At 43.6% G+C, this 20,838-nt stretch overlaps 2 protein-coding genes across 2 annotated transcripts in view; both read right to left on the reverse strand.

Moving 5' to 3' along the window:
* The window catches only part of LOC147445077 (methionine aminopeptidase 2B-like), a 104,749-nt gene extending 89,873 nt beyond the window's left edge, over positions 1-14,876 (reverse strand). Inside the window, exon 1 of the mRNA XM_086527566.1 lies at positions 14,685-14,876. Within this exon, the coding sequence (XP_086383692.1) occupies positions 14,685-14,786 (102 nt within the window). The 5' untranslated portion in view covers positions 14,787-14,876. The remainder of the gene's footprint in view (positions 1-14,684) is intronic.
* A 3,699-nt stretch (positions 14,877-18,575) lies between these two features.
* Positions 18,576-19,205, reverse strand: LOC147445079 (uncharacterized). The gene has a single exon (XM_086528000.1). The coding sequence runs from the start codon at positions 19,203-19,205 to the stop codon at positions 18,576-18,578; it is 630 nt and encodes a 209-aa protein (XP_086384126.1).
* Between the last annotated feature and the right edge of the window lie 1,633 nt (positions 19,206-20,838).

The following is a 20,838-nucleotide window of genomic DNA, read 5'->3' on the forward strand; positions in this document are numbered from 1 at the left end:
TTTTAGTCCAATTTGCTTTTGGTTGTAGTGCCTTTCACTAGAGATGTATTTGGTAGGCCAAGGGCCTTTAAATAAGTATGTTGGGCGCTCTCTCTGTAATTCTACCACGTGGAGAAGCAAAGCAGAGCTCCGAGAGCTCGTACCTTGTTGAGCAATATAAAGGAATACCGAAAGGGGCGCCAAGGCTTGGGGTCACTGTCGTTTGGGAGTGAACTCCGCCACTACGTATCTTGTGTGGACTCACTCTCTCTCTCTCTCTCTCTCTCTCTCTCTCTCTCTCTCTCTCTCTCTCTCTCTCTCTCTCTCTCTCTCTCTCTCTTGGAGTGCTTTAAGTCTATTCCAATCTGTTCTTTTCAGTTGGCACATGGTGTCATCTTGTTATCTCATATGCTTCTTTGAAGGCTTATTCTAGGATAAGAAGTATCTCAAACTCTGGTGATCCATGTACACCATAAAGTCTGCATCCAGAAAGTAATGGCCCCACTAAGTTAAAGCACAGATAACTGCCAAGAGATCCTTTTTATATACCTATGCAACCGCGCTCCTAAGCTATGACATGGCCATCTTGCATTAAGACAGCTCCCAGAATACTTCCACAAGCATCCCAGTAGACCTCAAAAGACTTTTGCAAATGTGGTAACTTCAACACTTTCCCTTTGGTCAACTTCTGCTTGAGTTGTCAAAAGCCGCAATTTGTGGAGGTCCCAAGTGAATGGTACCCTTTTCTCAGTTAGGGTATGCAACACAAAGCAATTTCCACAAACTGTCGAATGAACCGTCTATAGTAAGAGCATAGTCCCAAAAAACTCCTTACGTCATATAGATTTCTTAGATGAGGCCAATCTCGAATTGTTGCCACCTTAGCTAGATCCATGCTAACACCTAGAACGAGACAATGTGTCCCATAAAGTGCAACTCCGATAGGAAGAACTCATTTTCTTTCTTATTGATAACCAATTTGTGTTCCCATAATGTTTGAAAATCTTTCAACAAATGATCTCGATGTTTTGCCTTCGATTTGGAGACAAAAGCGATGTCGTCGTTCCCATTTTGTGGATGGGGTCTTGAATCGCCACTATGAGCACCCTTGATTGGAATTTTTTTATTAGTTGTGGTTAAATACGACCGATATGCAAGAATTTGTAATTCTCTAATAGCAAGAGTCCTCATGCACATGCAAAGCTCATATGCACATGTTTGAAATTTCTCCCCAAAACAGTTCAAACAAGGCCTCTTTATAGGTCCAAAAAGTTGTGTTATTGAAGCTTTTTAAGTTTTTAAAAGTATTAAATTTAGAGAAAAGGAGCGGATTTTAAAGGCTACGTACAACACCAATGTAGGGGAAAAAACCAAGCCACACCCCCCTCCCCAACTTGCAATCACAAGAGGAATAGAGGAGGGTGAGAGGGAAAGAGAGCCAACGAGAGAGAGAGAGAGAGAGAGAGAGAGAGAGAGAGAGACGCCTCTATCACAAACTAATGACGTGCCAAGCACGGAAGAATGGAGCTAACCTGCAGATCTCGGCCAAGGAGCCTAAACCCTAAGTGAAGAAGCAACAGCAGCAGAAGTTTTACCAACTTGCAAAGTTTTGTCGAGTGGCCTATTTTTAAAGAAGAGTTCCCACCAACTTATGAGACCCCGTCTGATCGGGCCCAAGCGACCTAAAGACATTAAAATAAAGCAAGACCACACACACACTCTCAATATCTTGCCATCGATTGATAACGTGGCGCAGCTGCACGAAAGATTGGATTTTGCGCAGGACTGCTAACGTGGCAAAGAGTACAGAACCCTGCATTTTGCGCTGATTGTGCTGAAGTGGAAGCTGTCACAAAGTGATGACGTGGCGGACAGCAGAAACCCTAAAATTCCTGCAAACCCTAATTTTTGCTAGAAACCCTAAATTCCGGAAATCGCGGAGGCGGATTTTTTTTTTTTGAAAAATGATGAGCGACGCGAATTTTGCTTTTGCTTTTTTTTATTAAAAAAAGAGAAAAGACTCTCTAAGAGAGAGAGAGAACTGATGCTTTTGATTTTAAAAGCTTTTGGGGCTCTGCTTTTGGGCATCCCTTGTAACCTTTAAATTAGTGGTGAGGGCCTCACTTCTCAGAGCATCTGGACGCAGAGTCTGAGAGTGAAACCCTAACCGCTCTCTTGTACTTTGATGATTGATTAATACAAAAAGAAATACCGAAAGGGGCGCCAGTCTTTGGGGCCAATATCTCTAGGCACGGAACTCCGCCGGGCCAGTGCAAATCTATTGGCAAATCTATTGTGATCTGTGAATTGTTTTAAAGTGGTTATTTGGTGTTGTCGCGGTTGATTTTTGACTTGGAGTGTCCAAGTCTGTTACAGTGGTATCAAAGCACGGCCGATTTCTCTTTTACGGGAAATCTGATCCCCGAATTTTTTTTTCCGCGGCACCTATGGCTTCAGGCAATGATCAGTCGACTCCCTCTGCATCTGGAGATGCGGGCTGGGATCACAACGAAGATTCAGGCAGAGAGTATGGCCCGCCTTGGCCTACTTAGGCGGAGCGGCGAGAGAGAGCAAAATATATGAACCAAACCTCTTTGAAAGAGGTACAGACGGAGTGGCGGAGAACCACAACACCACTCCCAAAACCCGCTCTCAAGAAACCTTCTGCCTCCAAGAAATATACGGAGAAGGAACTCGAGAACGTGGTTGATGCACGGATTGCTCAGCTTTTTGACACGCAAAAAAAAAAGCCAAAAAGCACGGCAAAAAGCAGAAGAAAGGCACTGACTTCCCGGGATATTTGGGTCGTCGGTCGACATTTGACAAGGCAAAGAAATTGAAGAAGCGCATCAAGTTTGAAGACCTACCCAGTTCTTCTTCTTCTTCTTCTTCTGATAGTTCTTCTAGCTCCTCGGACTCGAGCGAAGAAGACACGAAAAGCAAAAAGCGAAGCCAGTAACAACACTTCGGAAAGGGCAAGAAAAAGGCAAAGAAGGCTAAATCTCGCCCAAAGACTGACAGTTCTACTGAGGACTCGTCTACAGACAGCTCAGATTCCGATGACAGAAAGTTTTATGCGAACAAGAAGAATTTTTAAAAAGCCAACCAGTATGACTTTCTCGAAGATAAAAGCAAGAAAGTCCGAGAGTTTAAGGAAGGTGGCCACTCGATCAAGTTTGATACTTTCCAGGATACTTAGATGCTTCGAAGGCTTTGTCTTTTATACAACAATTTGACATCGCTTTCGCGGGAGGACGCTATTCAGAGCACTCCAAGATTCGGAGAGCTACCTCTTACCTTAAGGGGAATGCTCGTACTTGTTGGTCCACACTTCTTTTAAACAAGACTGCGCCAATTACATGGCTGAAATTCAAGAGGCTTTTTATTTCTTCTTGGTTGACTCAAGAGTTTGAGCGAGATATACGAGCTGCTTGGAACCATCTCCGGATGACCAAGAGCGATACAGTGAATTCTTACTGTGAAAGATTTTGGAACTCTTTTCTACCTACCTCTTCATTCAAGAAGATCTCGTTCAGAGAACAGATTTGAGCAATTTACATTGGGTCTACCTACAGAGATCCGAGACCACTGCTTGGAACAGAAGTCAGCTTCTATTCAGGAGTTGATGAGTCATGCGAAGCGGGGCTTTGCAATTCACTCTGGCAGTCTGACCTACCCCACAGATGAGGTCACGACACAACGAACCGGACAAACTTCTGGGAATGAAAGTAGAAAAAGAAAGAGCAACCCAGAGAAAAACGATGCACGACCCAGACTTACTCCTAAGGAGCGGACTCGCTACATCAGGGAGGGGAAGTGCTTTGGATGCGGGGAAACTGGACATATCTCCGCGAAGTGCCCTAAAAAGGCACAGAAAGAACAGAATGATAAAGACGACGACAGGCCTAAGAGTTTGAGAGCAGCTGAGGAATGTGGCAAAAAAGACAGATAGAAAAGTAGAACTGGTACCACATGGCGTGGGACCTGCACCGAATCTAATGAATGAAAGTACAAACTTTGCCGCTTTCAGGGCAAAGTGAACGATCAGGAAGCTCTTTTGAAGGAGCCAAGGCCAACTTCTTTTCACTTGGAATTGGCAGCTCGATTTGGAACTACGCCCGACAGACTGACGCCACAGGCGGAGGTAGTTCGACTGGCACCCGGATGGGATGTTGCCATTACACCGAGCATTGGCAAACTTTGTTTGCAATGACAGGGGTGTTCAGGGCACGCGAGTGACGTTCTACTCGGGATCCCTTGGTACCACAAGAACTACGCCGTGGTTGACTACCGGGCCGAGAAATCGACTTTGATAAATAAATGAAGGGCTTAGAGATTGTACTTGATGAACTTCAGTTTTCTTACTCATTCTTTTGGGAGAACTGAACGACGGATAAAAGTTGAATATGTTTTGACCTGAAGAAAAGAACGCCAAGATTTTTTTTTCTCCACGCTCATGCCGATTGCTTTTGAGAGGACCTGTAGATCATACCACTGATCTGATATCTGGAAGCACGCCACCGAATCGGCCACCTTATCGTGTGAGCCGAGTACAGAATGAAAAGATTATGAACTCAGTGAAAGACCTCTTGGAAAAGGGTCTTGTCCAGCCTAGTACTTCACCGTATTGCTCTCCAGTGTTGTTGTTTTTGAAGAAAGACGGATCTTGGAGAATGTGCATCGATTATAGCACTCTCAACGAAATCACCATCAAGAACAGATTTCCGATTCCTAGGATCGATGATATACTCGACAAGTTACAGGGATCCTCGTGCTTTAGCAGGATTGACTTGAAGAGTGGATATCATCAGATCAGGATAGCGCCGAGAGATGTCTACAAGACAGCTTTTCGGACGACTTTTGGGTTATTTGAGTTTTTGGTGATGCCTTTTGGCTTAACCAATGCTCTTGCGACATTTAACCGGATGATGGATAGGATTTTTCGAGAGTACAGGCTATTTGTTGGCACTTTCTTTGACGACATAATTGTTTTCTCCAAGAATGAGGCAGAACACAGAGATCACAGAAATTCCTGCAAACCCTAATTTTTGCTAGAAACCCTAAATTCCGAAAATCGCGGAGGCGGATTTTTTTTTTTGGAAAATGATGAGCGACGCGAATTTTGCTTTTGCTTTTTTTTATAAAAAAAAGAGAAAAGACTCTCTAAGAGAGAGAGAGAACTGATGCTTTTGATTTTAAAAGCTTTTGGGGCTCTGCTTTTGGGCATCCCTTGTAACCTTTAAATTAGTGGTGAGGGCCTCACTTCTCAGAGCATCTGGACGCAGAGTCTGAGAGTGAAACCCTAACCGCTCTCTTGTACTTTGATGATTGATTAATACAAAAAGAAATACCGAAAGGGGCGCCAGTCTTTGGGGCCAATATCTCTAGGCACGGAACTCCGCCGAGCCAGTGCAAATCTATTATGATCTGTGAATTGTTTTGAAGTGGTTATTTGGTGCTGTCGCGGTTGATTCTTGACTTGGAGTGTCCAAGTCTGTTACAGAAGCTGTACGGATTTCCGCAAAACGCGCTGGCAACTTTTGGCGCTAGTGCTGTTGGGACCAGATGTTTTTGAGTTTGAGCTTTTCATGTAACTACTTTTCATAGGCCAATGGCCTTTAAATATGTGCAGAGGGCTCAGTCTCTAGCACGCTTCTGGGTGAAGGTGTAGAGCGTGAGTGTCGACATCGTACAAGCAAAAATATAAAGAAATACCGAAAGAGGCTCCAAGGTTTGGGGCCAGTGCTCTCTTGGGGTGGAGCTCTGCCACTCCCCGTCGGTGTTGTGCATCTCTTTCAATCCATTTTTTATTTGAAGTGCTTAGAGTTGTTCAATCTGTTCTTTTCCGTTGGCATGTGGTGCCTATCCCCGTGACACCGTCTCTCCCCTGCTCGCCACTCACCCTACCTCCTTCGCATGGACAACTAGCCTCACGAGCGACTTTCCTTCACAAACCTTCATGCCTTTCATCATTTCCTACTGTCAGCGAACTACCATGTCCCTCTTGCCCCCATTGTTGATGAAGCATGCCTGTTCTATGGCATCCTCCAATTCACCTCGCCTGCAATTTGCTCGTGTGTACCCAGAACTACCCAGCCTAGCCCGAACAGCTGCCTGTCTGCCATCTATCCAACCTACCTAGCCTGGCCTAGCTTGGTGCTTTCAACTCTGTTTGAATAACTTCTACACCGCAACGCATTCTTTGGTGTCCTCCTTGCCATATAGTTGGAAGCTTGGATAACCAATGAGTTAGGTCAAAGGCGGCATCCCAACAATGTAGCGAAACCCATTGGAGGGGCTCCAAGCACATGGCCCTACATCGAGTCGCGGTCGTTGGTCTTCATGTATGTCACGTGCGCATCTAACCCTATGTGTACGTGGACAAGCTGTTCCTACTTCTAGGGGTTGGGAAGCCTAGGAAGTGTTTTAGCACCTTTGTGAGCCTGTGCGCAGGCCGTGCATGTCCAGGAACTTAAGTGTAGTTGCATACCCTCTGATTGCACAACCCAGGATCATTAGCATCAGTAGCCGGTACCAAGCATGAGCATTTTCCACCTCATGGTTCTAGTTTCCAACCTCGCATGTGAAACACCTCTTATAAGTCATTTTATTAAAAATGACTTTTGGAATTCTTTTTGTAAGTTTGTTGGGAAGCTTGCCCTACCCAACATATAATTCCTATAAATGAAACCCATTGGGCACTCAATAGAAGCAGAAGACAGAAGGAGAGCTCCAGAGTACAAGTGCAAAAGTGCGAGCAAAGTTCGTCACCGTTTTCTCATAAGTGGCTAGCGTTTTTGAAGATCCATCCTCAGCGTTTTCAGCCTTCATTGGCGTTTCAGTTTTCAGCCCTTAGCCTCGCGAGAACCCGCTCCCACCCGGTTGCAGATCCTCGCCAGTTTCCTTGCCAAGACACAGATCAGCCTAGCGTTTCCAGATTTCAGCCAGATCAGCCAGCGTTTTTGCATTTCAACCCTAGCCGGGCGAAGCGGTTGCAGATCCAAGCCGCAGTACGCCATAGTAGCAGATCCCCAACAGACTATCTAGCATTTTCAGTTTTCAGCCTTGACGCCGTCGTTGTCGACATTGTCATCGTCATCGGAGATCCCTATCCTGACGACGACACCTTCATCGCCATCGTTGCAAATCCCGGACTTGAGGACGACACCTTCGTCGTCGTCGTCGTAATCACCATCATCTTTGTCAACATCATCGTCGACATAGTCATCATCAGTACCACAGCATTTAGAAGCATTTTTCCAGACTTTGTGAAATCTAAAGCTAATTCGAGCCCTTGGAGGGGGGTTTGGGACCCCATCTGGTGTCGTCTCTCCTTTCTCTCTCTCTAGCACTCTTTGCACACTCACTCAGTTTGCATTCCACTCGTGTTTTGCTCATTGCACATTCTCTCATTAAGTCAAGGAAGGCTCTCCCTTCCCGTCAGTAAAAGGAACCTTGAGCACTTACTGTTCACTCATCCTGAGCCATACACCATCATTCACTGCCGCTGCACATTACATTGGTATCAAAGCTCAGCTCTTTGGAAGTGTTCGATATCATCACTCAAGGAAAGAAGCACAAGAAAACCACAAGAATTATTATTTTTTGCTTGTTGTGGTCGCACGTAACCCAAGACCTTGGGCATGTCGATCCCTAATCTATGTTTTTGAAGAGTGGCAGGTAACCTAAGAAAGACGGGCTTGTCCAACCTCCCCTCCTTCCTCTTTTCGCTCATTGAGAGCAGACCTTACACTTAGCGGCAGGCCAATCGACGTGAGGTGGAAAAAAGCAACCTTGGCGTGAGCGCAAGGCCGCCAAGGGGTGCACCCGCAGGAAAGAGTCGAGCTTGGGTAAGAGAAAAGCCTTCTTAAGCGCAAATTGCAAGCCAAGAACTCAAGAACCTCAAGAACCCCAGGTACCCAAGAACTCAGTGCATGGTCATCACCCGAAGCGGAATGGATACTTTGAGTGAAGGTGATGAGAGTGGAGTTGGAAAAGACAAAGTTTCTACACCAAGAGGATTGTTCCCTAATCCTCCCCCATCCCCATCTACGACATGGATTGAACCACATCCTATGGAGGCTTTGGTCAAGTCGATGATGGAAATGATGCTACAACAAGAGATGCAACGTGCCACCTTTGGAGAAAGAAGGGCAGCCATGGAGCGTGAGCGTGAGCGTGAGCGTGAGCGTGAGCGTGAGCGTGAGCGTGAGCGTGAGCGTGAGCGTGAGCGTGAGCGTGAGCGTGAGCGTGAGCGAAGAACAAAGGGCCACTATGGAGCTCGAGCCTCGAGCGTGAGCAAGTATGTGAGGCTCAACGCATAGCAGCCAAAGAGAAGCGAGCCGCTATGGAGTTGGAGAGAGAGGCGCAGAGAGACCAATGCATAAAGGAGTTGGTCTTACACGTACTTTCCTCGAAGTCCGAGCCACTCAAGGAGGTGGGCAAGTCATCAGGTAGCACAAGTGCAGATTCCAACAACCCAGTCGCTGAGAAGTTGGCGTTTAGTAAGTATGATGGTAAGATAGATGCTTCTTTGATTCATTCTTGGTTGCATCAATTTAATGCTTACTTTGCCACTGTCAAGAAAACAAGTAACAATAAAGTTTTGATTGCTGTTAGTATCAAGCTTGGCAAGAGTCACAGATGGTCAAGCATCTTAAGCATGCCGAGGAAGGCGTACCCCTTTCTTTCAGTTGAGTTGACTTCCAAGACAAGCTCAAGGCTCGCTTCATGCCACCACAATACCTTGATTGATTAAAAGAAGATTGGCGTGGTCTTAAGCAAAATGGATCCCCTGCTATGTCTTTTTCTAACCGTATTTTGCAGATTGGCGTTCAATTGCGTAAGTCGGATGAGGATCGCAAGGAGGCTTTCCTCTTTGGGTTAGATGAGCACATCAAGTTCGATGTGCAAGTTTTCAGCCCTAAGGACTATAATCACACCGTCAGAATCGCCTTAGCACAAGAAATGAAGCACAACAAAGGCAAGCCGAAGGAGAACAAGTCGAGTTCTTTGCAAGACCAACCGAATAATAAGCACGGTAAGACCATTCGTAAGCATGACAGTAATTCTTCTTCTCAATCTTCTTCTACACCTAGAGCATAGAAGTCTCACAATGATAATAAAGGAAAGGCTAACACTCAAGACACCCCTCAGTCGACGCCTGATGAAAAATTTGCTCAAGAAATTATAAGAGGTTGGTTAACTTTTGAAGAACGAGCCGAATATGCACGAGACAAAACATGTTTCAGAGTGTCACACTAAAGGTCACATGAAACGAGATTGTCCTAAGAAAGAAGACCCTAAAGAACCCACAGAATCCACATCCTCTTTGAATGCACTCAGTGAAAACATTAATGTGTCTGAAGTTTCTCATGATCAAGTAGATGAGTCTCTCATGTTGTGTTATGGTCATGTGAGCAGCACACGCATTGTGATCTTGTTTGATTCGGGTAGTGTGCATGTTGTGATTAGTGACTCTCGTGAAGAGCGCACGTTTAGAAGCTCTCCCCATAGATCCCATTGAGATCTCTGGATTTGCTCCTAGCAAGCACTCTTCGCTCACGCATGAATGTCTTGATGTGACAATGTTAGTACAAAATGTCAGTTTTCATTGTCGTTTTGTAGTTTCTCCTCTCAAAGGATGTGATTTGATTTTTGGCATTAAGTGGTTTAAAGGTCATAATCCACAAGTAGTTGGAAAGAGAACACTCACTCTCACACTTGAAGGAGCACCTCCCGTGGTCCTTCGCAGTGACAAGAACATTCCGTTTTTGCCACTAGTCTCTCACTCTCATGATTCGAAAGAGGATAAAAAATGTAGCATGATTGTTTCTCTCAGTACACAGTCCCTCAGTCTGGAAAAGCACGAGTCATTGCATGAAAAGAACTCTTTTGTTGTCATGTCTTCTCCAAAGCACGACACGCATTTTTTGCATGATACAGATGTGATTGTTCGCAAGGATGATGCTTTGGATGATGATGTTTCTCATGAAGCTAACCTCATTGCAGATACAATCAGTCACGCACGACCAATCTTGGCTCTCGAGTCAAGGTCCAAAGAACCCATTCAGTATTTTGTCTACGCATTGTTCGAGTTTCTCATTCGTGATGGTTTCTTGTATTTTCGTCACCATCCTTATGGTTCCCTTTTCACAGGCATGCCGTATTGCACGATGCACATGATTCACTCACGAATGAGCACCGATGTATGCCGATCCCTCTAGAAAGGAAAGACGATTGGTTTTCAAGGAATTCACGTTGTTTCGCAATTGTCTGTTTTGTCAATCATTTTTGCCTATTTATTCTTTGACATGACAAAATCACAGAAAGAGCACGAGCACGATTATCCATCGAGCATTGGCATTTCCGTTGTGATTTGCCACAGTTGGTAGGTTTAGGTCGAAAAGTCACGTTTTGATCTCACTTTTTGCGTGTGTTTGGTAAACGGTTTTGCACTCCGTCACTTTGTTCATCTGCATTGCATGCATAATCATTTAGGGAGAATAGTATTTTTCCAGTCGCTCTACATGGAATGGGTATGTTTATGGTTTTGTTTTTTAAGTGGTTTCGGAAACTTTCCTCCTCGGATATTGAAGAAAGTGGACCCACGACCATATACGAAGTTGAAGTATTGGAGCCGCAACAGTTCATTTTGTCGCTTTCGGCGCGGCCCATAGAAGCAAGCATTGCATACCTTCATGAAGTTCAAGTATCGCTTGACCCAAGCAACGGAGTGGGCCAGCGAGGAGCACTTCACAGGATCCCAGGAGTTGTTGGCCGACCCTACGGACGCCATACAACTCAATACCAGTATCTCACCTTGAAAAGGAGAGGATGTCACGTGCACATCTAACCCTATGTGCACGTAGCTGTTCCTAACTCTAGGTTTTAGGAAGCCTAGGAAGTCTTCCGACACACCTTTGTGAGCCTGTGCGGCGTGCACAGGTCGTGCATGTCCAGGCACTTAGAGTAGTTGCATACCCTCTGATTGCACAACCTAGGATCATTAGCATCAGTAGCCAGTACAAGCATGAGCATTTTCCACCGCATGGTTCCAGTTTCCGACCTTGCGTGTGAAACACCTCTTATAAGTCATTTCATTAAAAGTGACTTTTGGAATTCTTTTTGTAAGTTTGTAGGGAAGCTTCCCCTACCCAACATATAATTCCTATAAATGAAACCCATTGGGCACTCAGTAGAAGCAAAAGACAAAAGGAGAGCTCCAGAGCACGAGTGCAGAAGTGCGATAGCAGAGTTCCTCAGCGTCTTCTCAGAAGTGGCTAGCGTTTTTGGAGATCCATCCTCAGCATTTTCAACCTTCATCAATGTTTCAGATTTCAGCCCTTAGCCTTGAGAGAACCCGCTCCCACCCCATTGCAGATCCTCGCCAATTTCCCCGTCAAGACACAGATCAGCCTAGCGTTTCCAAATTTCAGCCAGATCAAACCTAGCCTGGCAAAGCGGTTGCAAATCCAAGCCGCAGGACGCCATAGTAGCAGATCCCCAGCAGACTATCTAGCGGTTTCAGTCTTCAACCTTGACGTCGTCGTCGTCGACACCATTGTCGTCGTCAACATCATCATCATCATCGTCATCGCAAATCCCTATCTTGACGACAACACCTTCGTCGCCATCATCGCAGATCCCATACTTGACGACGACACCTTCGTCGTCGTCGTCGTCGTCGTAGTCACCATCGTGACAAAGTCATCATCCGTACCATAGCATCTAGAAGCATTGTACCAGACTTTGTGCAATCTAAAGCAAATACCTCTCTAGCAATAGAGAGGGGGGCCCTTGGAGGGGGGCTTGGGACCCCTCTTGTGTCGTCCCTCTCTTCTCTCTCTCTAGCACTCTTTGCACACTCGCTCACAGTTTGCATTCCACTCGTGTTTTGGTCATTGCACATTCTCTCATCAAGTCAAGGAAGGCTCTCCCTTCCCGTCAATAAAAGGAACCTTGAGCACTTACTGTTCACTCATCCTGAGCCATACATCATCATTCTACGGCACATTACAATGTAGGCGCAGAAGTTGCTCAACCTGGCGAATGTGTGGTACAAATTGGGTGGGGTAGCTTTCTGTGCTGGCCTTCTTACTTTGTTTTTGTTTCTTTAAGCTTGCAATTATGGCTCTAGTTTACCTATGTGCGCATTTCTGTGCATGCTTTGTTTTCTCATGCTCTATAAACTGACTTTTGAGTTGGTGCGTGGGTGTGCGTGTACGTGAGTGTGTGGGTGAAGTCCATTTTGGGATGTGTTTTTCCTTTGATATTGACAACTTCTTTTTTGTTTTCTCTCTTTCTCTTCCTTGATTTCTTCTGGTTTCCACATGGGTTGTTAGGTGTTGTTGGCTTGCCACCTTACGTCCTACTCGCTCACCAAGTTTCTACTTAGCGTCCAACATGTTGTCGTCTCATCAAAGCCTCCTGCAATGTCTTTGTGGAGTTCCCTACAGTGTACCCATTTGAGGGGCTCCAAGCACATGGCCCTACATCGAGTCGCGGTCGTTGGTCTTCATGTAGACGCAGAAGTTGCTCAACCTAGCGAATGTATGGTACATATTGGGTGGGTTAGCTTTGTGTGGTGGCCTTCTTCTTTAGCTCTATTTTGTTTTTGATTTCTTTAAGCTTGCAATTTTGGCTCTAGTTTACCTGTGTATTTGTGCGTTTCTATGCGTTGAGTGAGGATGTGTATGGAGTTTGGAATTTGCATGCTTTGTTTTCTCATGCTCTATAAACTCACTTTTGGGTTGGTAAGTGGGTGTGCGTGGGTGTGGGTGGATGGGTAAAGTCCAGGAGCATGTTTTTCAATTGGTATCGACGACTTCTTTTTTGTTTTTCTCTTTCTCTTCCTCGATTTCTTGTGGGTTCCACATGGGTTGTTAGGTCTTGTTGGTTTGCCACCTTGCGTTCTACTCACTCTATCAAGTTTCTACTTAGCGTCCAACGTGTTGTCGTCTCATCAAAGCCTCCTTCAATGTCTTTGTGAAGTTCCCCTGGACTTCAGAAACCACCTTCAACAAGTGGATTGGTTTCTATCCTAGCTGATAGCTCCTTGTCAACTCTGCTGGAGTGCTTTGTTGCTCATCTTGTGACATCCTCTTATAGTCTCTTAGTGATATCAATTGCCTCCTCCCTTATCTTCGTTATCGACTGCTCATTCTCTTCTATTTACCCTTTTTGCCTCTCACTACCAGATCATATCAGTTGGTGGGCAATGCCTAATGTTCAAACTCTTGCAGATGTTCCTTGTCCTTTTCACCGCTAGTGACTTTTGCTAGTCACAATAGTAGAATCTTGGTGGAAGTACCTATCTTTCAAAGGCTATTGTAATCCTCTCTCCATTTAACTTGCCAAGGCACTTTTTACTCTCTATAGGCGAGGTTTTTTACCCTGGCTTTAGCTAGTTGTATCCAGTTTTTAGCTTGTCGTGTCACGCTCACATTGCATTTGAGTCACGTGGACAAGCCATTGCTACAGGTCAACATCAGTCCTAATTGGGAAAGCTTAGGGATCGGGCATGTCGCCTATGGGCTTGCCTTGCGGTCAGTAATGTACTTGCCCTCAAAATCGGCACAATTTGGGTGTTCTTAGGGATTTGTCTAGTAACAGAAATCAGCCTGTTTCTTTACAAACGAGAGAGAGAGAGAGAGAGAGAGAGAGAGAGAGAGAGTCAGATTTTAGAGAAAAATTGCGCGAGATTCCAAAAATTTGGGTTGACACAGAAATGGGGCACATAATCATTTAACCACCCTGAAAATGCTGGCTACAACTGCAATCACCGATACCATGCGGAGGGACACCCAACTGAGATATCCGACCCCCACAACCTAGAAAATCAGGCAGCGGCCTCATGATATGCAACATCTGCATAGATTGCCACATTGTAGCTTATTCCACGTCAGCAACTAAAACCCGCATGGCATAATGTCAAGGTTGCATTCCAAACTCGTATTTATCATTCTTCTCATACCATACAATAGATACGCGGACTAGTATTAGTACTATACGCACTCATCAATACACATACATGCGTGTATGCATCCATGTATATTAGGTTGTAGGCATATGTGTGTACATATGCATATGTATGCATGCATAATTACATGTATGCAACCATGCCTAAGTAGATATGTACGTCTATTCATAATCCGTACTTGACGTACTCCACCTTCTGGAGACTCCGAGTGTGAAATTAAAGAACGAACCCAAAACAAATGAGCAAAATCTTGATGGGTTGTACCCCCTAGGTCACAGAATGACCTGTTTTGCAACGACAATTGCTAAGATTCTCATTCATGGCAAAGTAGAAATTTGTAAACCTGATGCACAAGTAAAGCTTTCTGCCATGTTTCTAAGATCTGGCTTAAAACTTGAAGCACTTAGTTTTAGATGTAAAATTTATCGAGAAAAATTGAAGCTATCAATTCCAGTTTGCAATACTTGCAGGCATCTTTACTATTGGTAATGACGTTGCTTTGATGCCTAATAGTACAACACTAAGTCCTCACAAGACATTTTTATTAGTCAAAACATGCTGGCATATCAGCTTCCACTGAAGGTTTAACACACCTGTGATGACATCCTTATAAGAAGGGTAGCTAATAACAAAATCCAAAGTGCTTAACCCACACAAAATCTCTCTCTCTCTCTCTCTCTCTCTCTCTCTCTCTCTCTCTCTCTCTCTCTTAAAGCAAACTTACGCCCTGCTGTGGGTCATCGGAAGGCTTGAGATTCTGGAGCTGCTCGTCGTGGATGCTCACATCCTCCAGCGCCTCTGCCACCGTATCGTCAGCCCCCGCCATGCTTCAAAAAAGGGGGAAGTTTAATGGACTTTGCTGATGTGGAGCGAGAGATTCATTATATAGCACTTGTTCCTACGCGACGACCTCCTCCTCGTGTGCATAGGTTAACTAGTATGCCTTGATTGCCAAGCTTTCGAGGAGAAGGCATGAAGTTGGAGAGTGTTTGAATGAGTTATTGAGAAGCAATAGCAAGGAATACAATTGCAATTAGAGAGCTCTTCCCTTTGGTGCTTGGATGTTTATGGATTTGGTACCTGGATGTTTATGGAAATGAATGGAGAGCAAGGGCACCATTGTAAATACTATTTTGTTCGCATCGAAGCATTGAAGAAGAGTATACATTAGCAAAAAAAACATAGAAGTGAAAGCTGAGAGAGAGAGAGAGGGAGTGTGTGAGTGCGCTTATTTTAATGTCGACAAATCTTGTGAGCATTAGTTAGCAGAAGTCACTCATATATACAGAAATTTATGTACTGTTTTGTTTTGAGAGAGAGAGAGAGAGAGAGAGGCATGCCTTTTTCTTTTTTAAAAGAGAGAGACAGGGAGAGCTTATTAATTTTTTTGCTCAAATCTTGTTACGCTAAGTGAGTGTAAGTCACTGGAACGATTTAATGGAAATAGTATGGTAAAAAGTTGATGAATCAAGAACGGAACTAAGCAAACGAGAGTTGGCAAGACTTTGAATGTAGCATGAAATGACTTCTTCACAATGAAACGAACAGAACTTCTGTGGAGAAGAGGAGGAGGACTAGATGACAACACATATTAGTGGGAGATTTTGATGCAGGAAGTAAGGGCTATATTTGTAAGATGATCTTCAAATTTGCGCGTGTGACTAACTGGTTGACAGGAAAATAGTGCGAAACGAATTGTTTAGCTGACTGAAGGTGGTTGGGGACCATGTTAGAGTAATTCAATTCTATAGTCTCGAGTAGGCCGAGCACGTCCGCAATCTGCACGAAGAACATACAATGGTGTTTTGTGGAGCAACCAGCCAGCATGGCCATGTCGATGGTGATTTCTCGACCGAGTGTGTTCCAAGTGATGTAATATGGATGCCATGGGGTAGGTGGTTGAACTGGCCATGGAATGAACTCAGTCCATTTATGCATGTAGTGTCTTAGGTCCCGCTCTTGCAAATGTGGGTAAAGACAGTATTGCAACTTATACATTGCAGTCTCAATTTTTGGCTGCTGCTTAATCAGATCAGCTGGAATCGGCCTACCCATTGTAAACTGAAAAGAAAAAGCATTTAAATCAAAGAAGCTGATAAGTAGTCAAGTCTGTCATAGTCTGAATGGGAAAAAAAAAGACATTGTTGTAGCCAATGATTAACGTTATATGACAAAGACACTGAACAAAGCAATTAAATAAAGATCGCATAAGTTCGCAACTATATTTTCTTGTTTTTTTTCAAAAAATAATATATTCTCAACCTTGGTGGATGTCCAGAACAAGCGTTATAACCTAATGCAGTTGTTGTTTTGTGTTGTTTAATATGTTGAAGACAAGGTGCAGCATTTGTACATTTATAAATTTTTTTGTAAAATATATAAGTTGTTGCTACATGATTTGTCTCTTATTAGCTGATAATTTTTTGTAGAAGTATTAGACATGGGGTTGCTGGAGTGGATTGTCTGTTTCTCTTGATGTTATTGCAAGACATTTAGGTAATGTGGACGGACTAGTATGTTGATCAGTCATTGAACTGTAGTACATGTAGCGGTTGAATCGTAAAATTTGAAAGGTGAATGATGTTCATGTAGAGGAAAGCAAGAACAGAAGCTAAACATAATATGATATCAAGAAAAAAATTGCAGAACATAACCTGAACAGAACACAACATAAAGAAAGTCTCACAGATAATAGAGAAGCATAACATAAAAATTATCACAAATATTAGAGGAAAAGACTCTTGAGAAGTGATTGAATACATAAGAGAAAACTGAATGAGAGTTGCTACCTTAGAACAAAGATTAAGTTTCATTGCACGCTATATTTTTCTATGGTGTTTTAAATAATAGTATTTCTTGCAGTTTGGAGGATGTCCCTTCAAATTATTTGTATCCTTTGGTGGACGTTGCATCTTGAGTAATTATCTCTTGTGCTTCCAATGCAATAGCAGTGCTCCTATCGTGTGTATTGTGCAGTACATGAAACTCAAAGTTTTGACAAAATGGGGGAAAGGACGACACATCATGTTTCATCCGTTTTGGTGGATTTGTCATGTGTGCTCTTTTCCTAGCTTCAAAATCGGATGTCATGCCTATGTAAACACGGTTATTGATTTTTCACCTCATAGAGTAAACTATGTAGTTCTCTTCATCTGTCGTGGTCTTTTGGGAGTTGGAGCAGCGTCGGAACGTGCTGCTTCCTCTTCGTGAAGTTGTTGTGTTGTTGGGGATCTCCTTGTTGGTTTCGTTGTCGATGTCCTGCACTGAAGTGATTGTGCTGAATTAGTATGTAATCAGATAATAATCAGATAATTATATTCTATATGGTTACCATGTAGTGGTTCAAGCTTTCGAAATGGATCAGTTGTTTGACCGAACCGAGCATCAAAAAGGTCTCTATTAAAATGCCATGTGAATTTTTCATCAGTTAAGATTGCTCTCTCGTTCCCTTTGAATTTGTTCCCAAACTCTTTGACCATGTTGGAAAGTGCCTGGCTTGCTGTATTCTTGTCGAGAACGACCAATTTGTCGAGGGCAATTTTGTAACCGTAGTGCAGCATCTCGATTGCATAGGTGGTGATACCAGCAGTCTTTGTGTTCATTATTTATTGGGCTTCTGTGTCTAGCAGTAGTTTGTTTGACTCATCAAAGTCAATGCCCAACGATAGCAGTATCTCTTTTTGTAACCCTGTAGAAAAAGAAGGATAGATGTTGTAGAAGCAACCAAATTTGTTAACTTTTAGTGTTTGCAATACAAGAATATGAAGAGCTCGAAGTACCTGTTGCCACCTTTAGCTCGTTATTTCTATATTCTTTGTTTCGATTGCTGCATTTATTGATGTATGAGTGGAGGAGTTGAGTCGTGCGGAACCCTTCAATGAATGTACTCGGAACCTCGCCAGCCATATTTGCTAGGCGCATTTGATTTGAAGATGGGTATGCAGAATAATTGTTTTTTGGTTTTGAGGTAGCTGCGATGTTGATGATTTTATCAAATATCTGAATGATAGAGAAAGAGAAATATGATGGTTGAGTTTTCTACATATTGAATGGCATAAAATGTAGCTACAAATAGATTAATTTGAGGAATGGTTACCTGATCGGTGTCCATGAGGAGATGTTGGAGGTTGTTACTTGCTATGAAGAAAATCTGCAGTCAAGAAAAATGTCGTCAAAGAATTGATTGTGTAGTCCATGCACCTTACGAGATGAAAGACCAAAAGAGCTAGAGGACTTGTTTGTGAAAAAAAAGCAAGGAAATGTCTAAAAATAAGCGAGGAAATGTCTAGAAACAAGCGAGGAAATGTCTAACCATTGGGGAGTGTTCTACTGGTCGGCCAGAACATCCTTGGGGTTGGGATGTTCAATATTTTGAGATGGCGTCTTTCTGTCACACGAAAGAACATGATGTATGCCAATCTTGGGGCGAAAGCTTGTTTTATAATGAGGATGGCTTTCTTTGATATCGTAGCTCCTTGAGATTTGTGTCCAGTGATTGGGTACGTGAGTGACAAAGGGAATGTGCTTTTGTGGAACCATTTGCAATTGATTGCTCTTGTAGCATGTTTAGTCCTTCGTATTGTCATGGTGGTATCAGTGGAAAGTAGCATTACTTTTATAGCAGCAATTTGACCGGTACAGTTGTATGAGTAGGAAGTATACGATCAGTGGATCCATTCGCGGCACGCATAGCCAAGTTAATGTTTTCTGTAATCATACATCTAGCCCCAATTGCAGTATTGTCCATCTCATGGAATGCCTTGTCTTGGAGCCATTCCTGCAACAATGGTTCATCGAGAGCATTGGTCTTCACTGGAATGGCAACAATATCAGATTCTGAGAAAGACTTTTGCAGAATCAAGTTGTTGTACTTATATACGTCTTCCCTATGAGTACATATCGGTGTAGTAGCGTCGTCGATTACTCGTAGGAGTTCAGTTTCATTAATTACACACTGTGAAAGCGTTTCTGCTATTTGTTGTTCTGTTGGTTGCTTGACACGGATTGTATCCAGGAATTGGACGTAAGCAGGGTCTGCAGCATGGCGAACTAAGAAGGTCATGTTGTGGGTAGTGACTTCAGCGATGTAAGCTGAGTTTTGTATACTGCAAACATGGCATAATGGCTCCTGGTGATGGCAGACTGGAGAAAGTTGCGCCAAATCCCCAAAAATCAATATGAGCTTCTGACTGAATGGGTCAAGAAGTGTTCCATTGGTGATGTTAACTATCTGGCGAACGACCATATTGAAGATTGTACTCGTTAGCATTGATATCTCGTCTATGATAATGACGTTGGCACCATGTATAGCGACAAATCTTTCATCCGTGGGATGAATTGCTTGTGGGAAATGTTGCTTAGAACAAGGAATCCTGAATTGATAGTGGACTGTAGTTGCAAGGCTACTAAGGCGAGCAGCCCTGCTGCTCCAGTTGATGCAGTCAGGATAACGGTCTTATTATTTTTTATGAAGCTTGAGGTGAAGAATTTTATGAGGAATGTTTTTCCACATCCCGGAACGCCTGTAATGACATGGAGGCCATTACTCAGGCCTGATATACAATCGAAGATTTCTTGCTGCTGAGAGGTTAGAGCTGCATTGTTGGTCTCAGCGAACTCTTGCAGTAGCTTCAGCATTGTAGCACGACTTTGAGATACTCTTGGTTCAACTGTGTCATTCACTGTACAAGTGAGTGGATCTTCACGATTGAGGATGAACTTTTGTTTTATGAGGTTTAAAGTGTGTCCGGTATTTTCAGAGATGAGCATATTGCATTGGGTGTGCTCATTTATGTACATCTCCAAGTCTTCATCATGAAGAATGATCCGACGGATTTTGCACTCCAGGAAGTAAGAAGAGAGTGTGTTGGTTGGTGATAGAAGTTCCATCTCGTTCCTAAAGGGAAGTTTTTGCAACAAGACATTGAAGAAGAATCCCTCTGTTTGATGGCCAGGATCATACTCTGTAAATCTGACGAGGCGTTGTTTCTTTACGATGTTGTTGTTGCACGCATCACGGAAACTCAGTACAGGAGTATGTTCGTGTGGCTTTAGAATTTTGTATCTTCTGTGGTAGTCATAGAATGTCATCTTTTCAAAATGAAGGGGCCTTGCACAATATAAATCAATTGGATGCATGACTATAGTCTGGCTACGAGATAGCAACCTTTGCCGTAGTGTTGGTGGAGAGGAGTCGATGTATTCAACTCGTTCACTCCTTGTTGTTGCATTGTCTGTGGAGAGGTTCAGTTTTCCAAGGGGTTTTGGTTTCATTGCATATTTGAGAAGGTAATGCGATATAGATGAATTTGTGACTCTTTGAATATTCATGTGTGCCTTCCATAGGAGCAAGATTGGGGGATGGTACGGGACAACATTTCGATGGTCATACCCAGGGCGGTAGTAAAGCCATATAGCAGTACATGCATCCATAGTTGAAGTCGTGTTGTATTGTGGTTCAAACGGGAATCCGTATTTGCACACTCTACCTGATCCCATGACTCTACAAGAGTCTGTGTATCTGTTTTGTGGTAACGAGGGTTCGCAGCTCGGTGGTGAAGGTGTCTTGTGATTCTGCTGGTATGTATGCAGCAATCTCGTTTGTAACTCGACACAAATCTTCGTTAGAGATCCACAGTATGATATGTGCATGCAGTGAGCCTCGATTTTGCACTTCGTAGCGCACCATGTGATGCTATACATCGCCAAGTATGTTGCTTCCATTGATGATGTATTTATTCAGGAAAGCGTGCAAGCAAAGGTGAAACAGTGTTGCACACTCTATAGGGCAATCGTTCCACTTGAAGTCTTGGTAGTAGCCTTGAGCAAGTTTTTCAATTGTGATGACTTCTTGTCATCTTGTTTGGGAAACCTCATCA

The sequence above is a fragment of the Adiantum capillus-veneris genome, chromosome 13, assembly GCF_014529385.1.
Source record: "Adiantum capillus-veneris isolate H3 chromosome 13, ASM1452938v2, whole genome shotgun sequence".
Classification (NCBI taxonomy): Eukaryota; Viridiplantae; Streptophyta; class Polypodiopsida; order Polypodiales; family Pteridaceae; genus Adiantum; species Adiantum capillus-veneris.

Coding starts and splice junctions, on each gene's coding strand:
- LOC147445079 (XM_086528000.1), bottom strand. CDS start 19,205: ATGGTCGTTCGCCAGATAGTTAACATCACCAATGGAACACTTCTTGAC.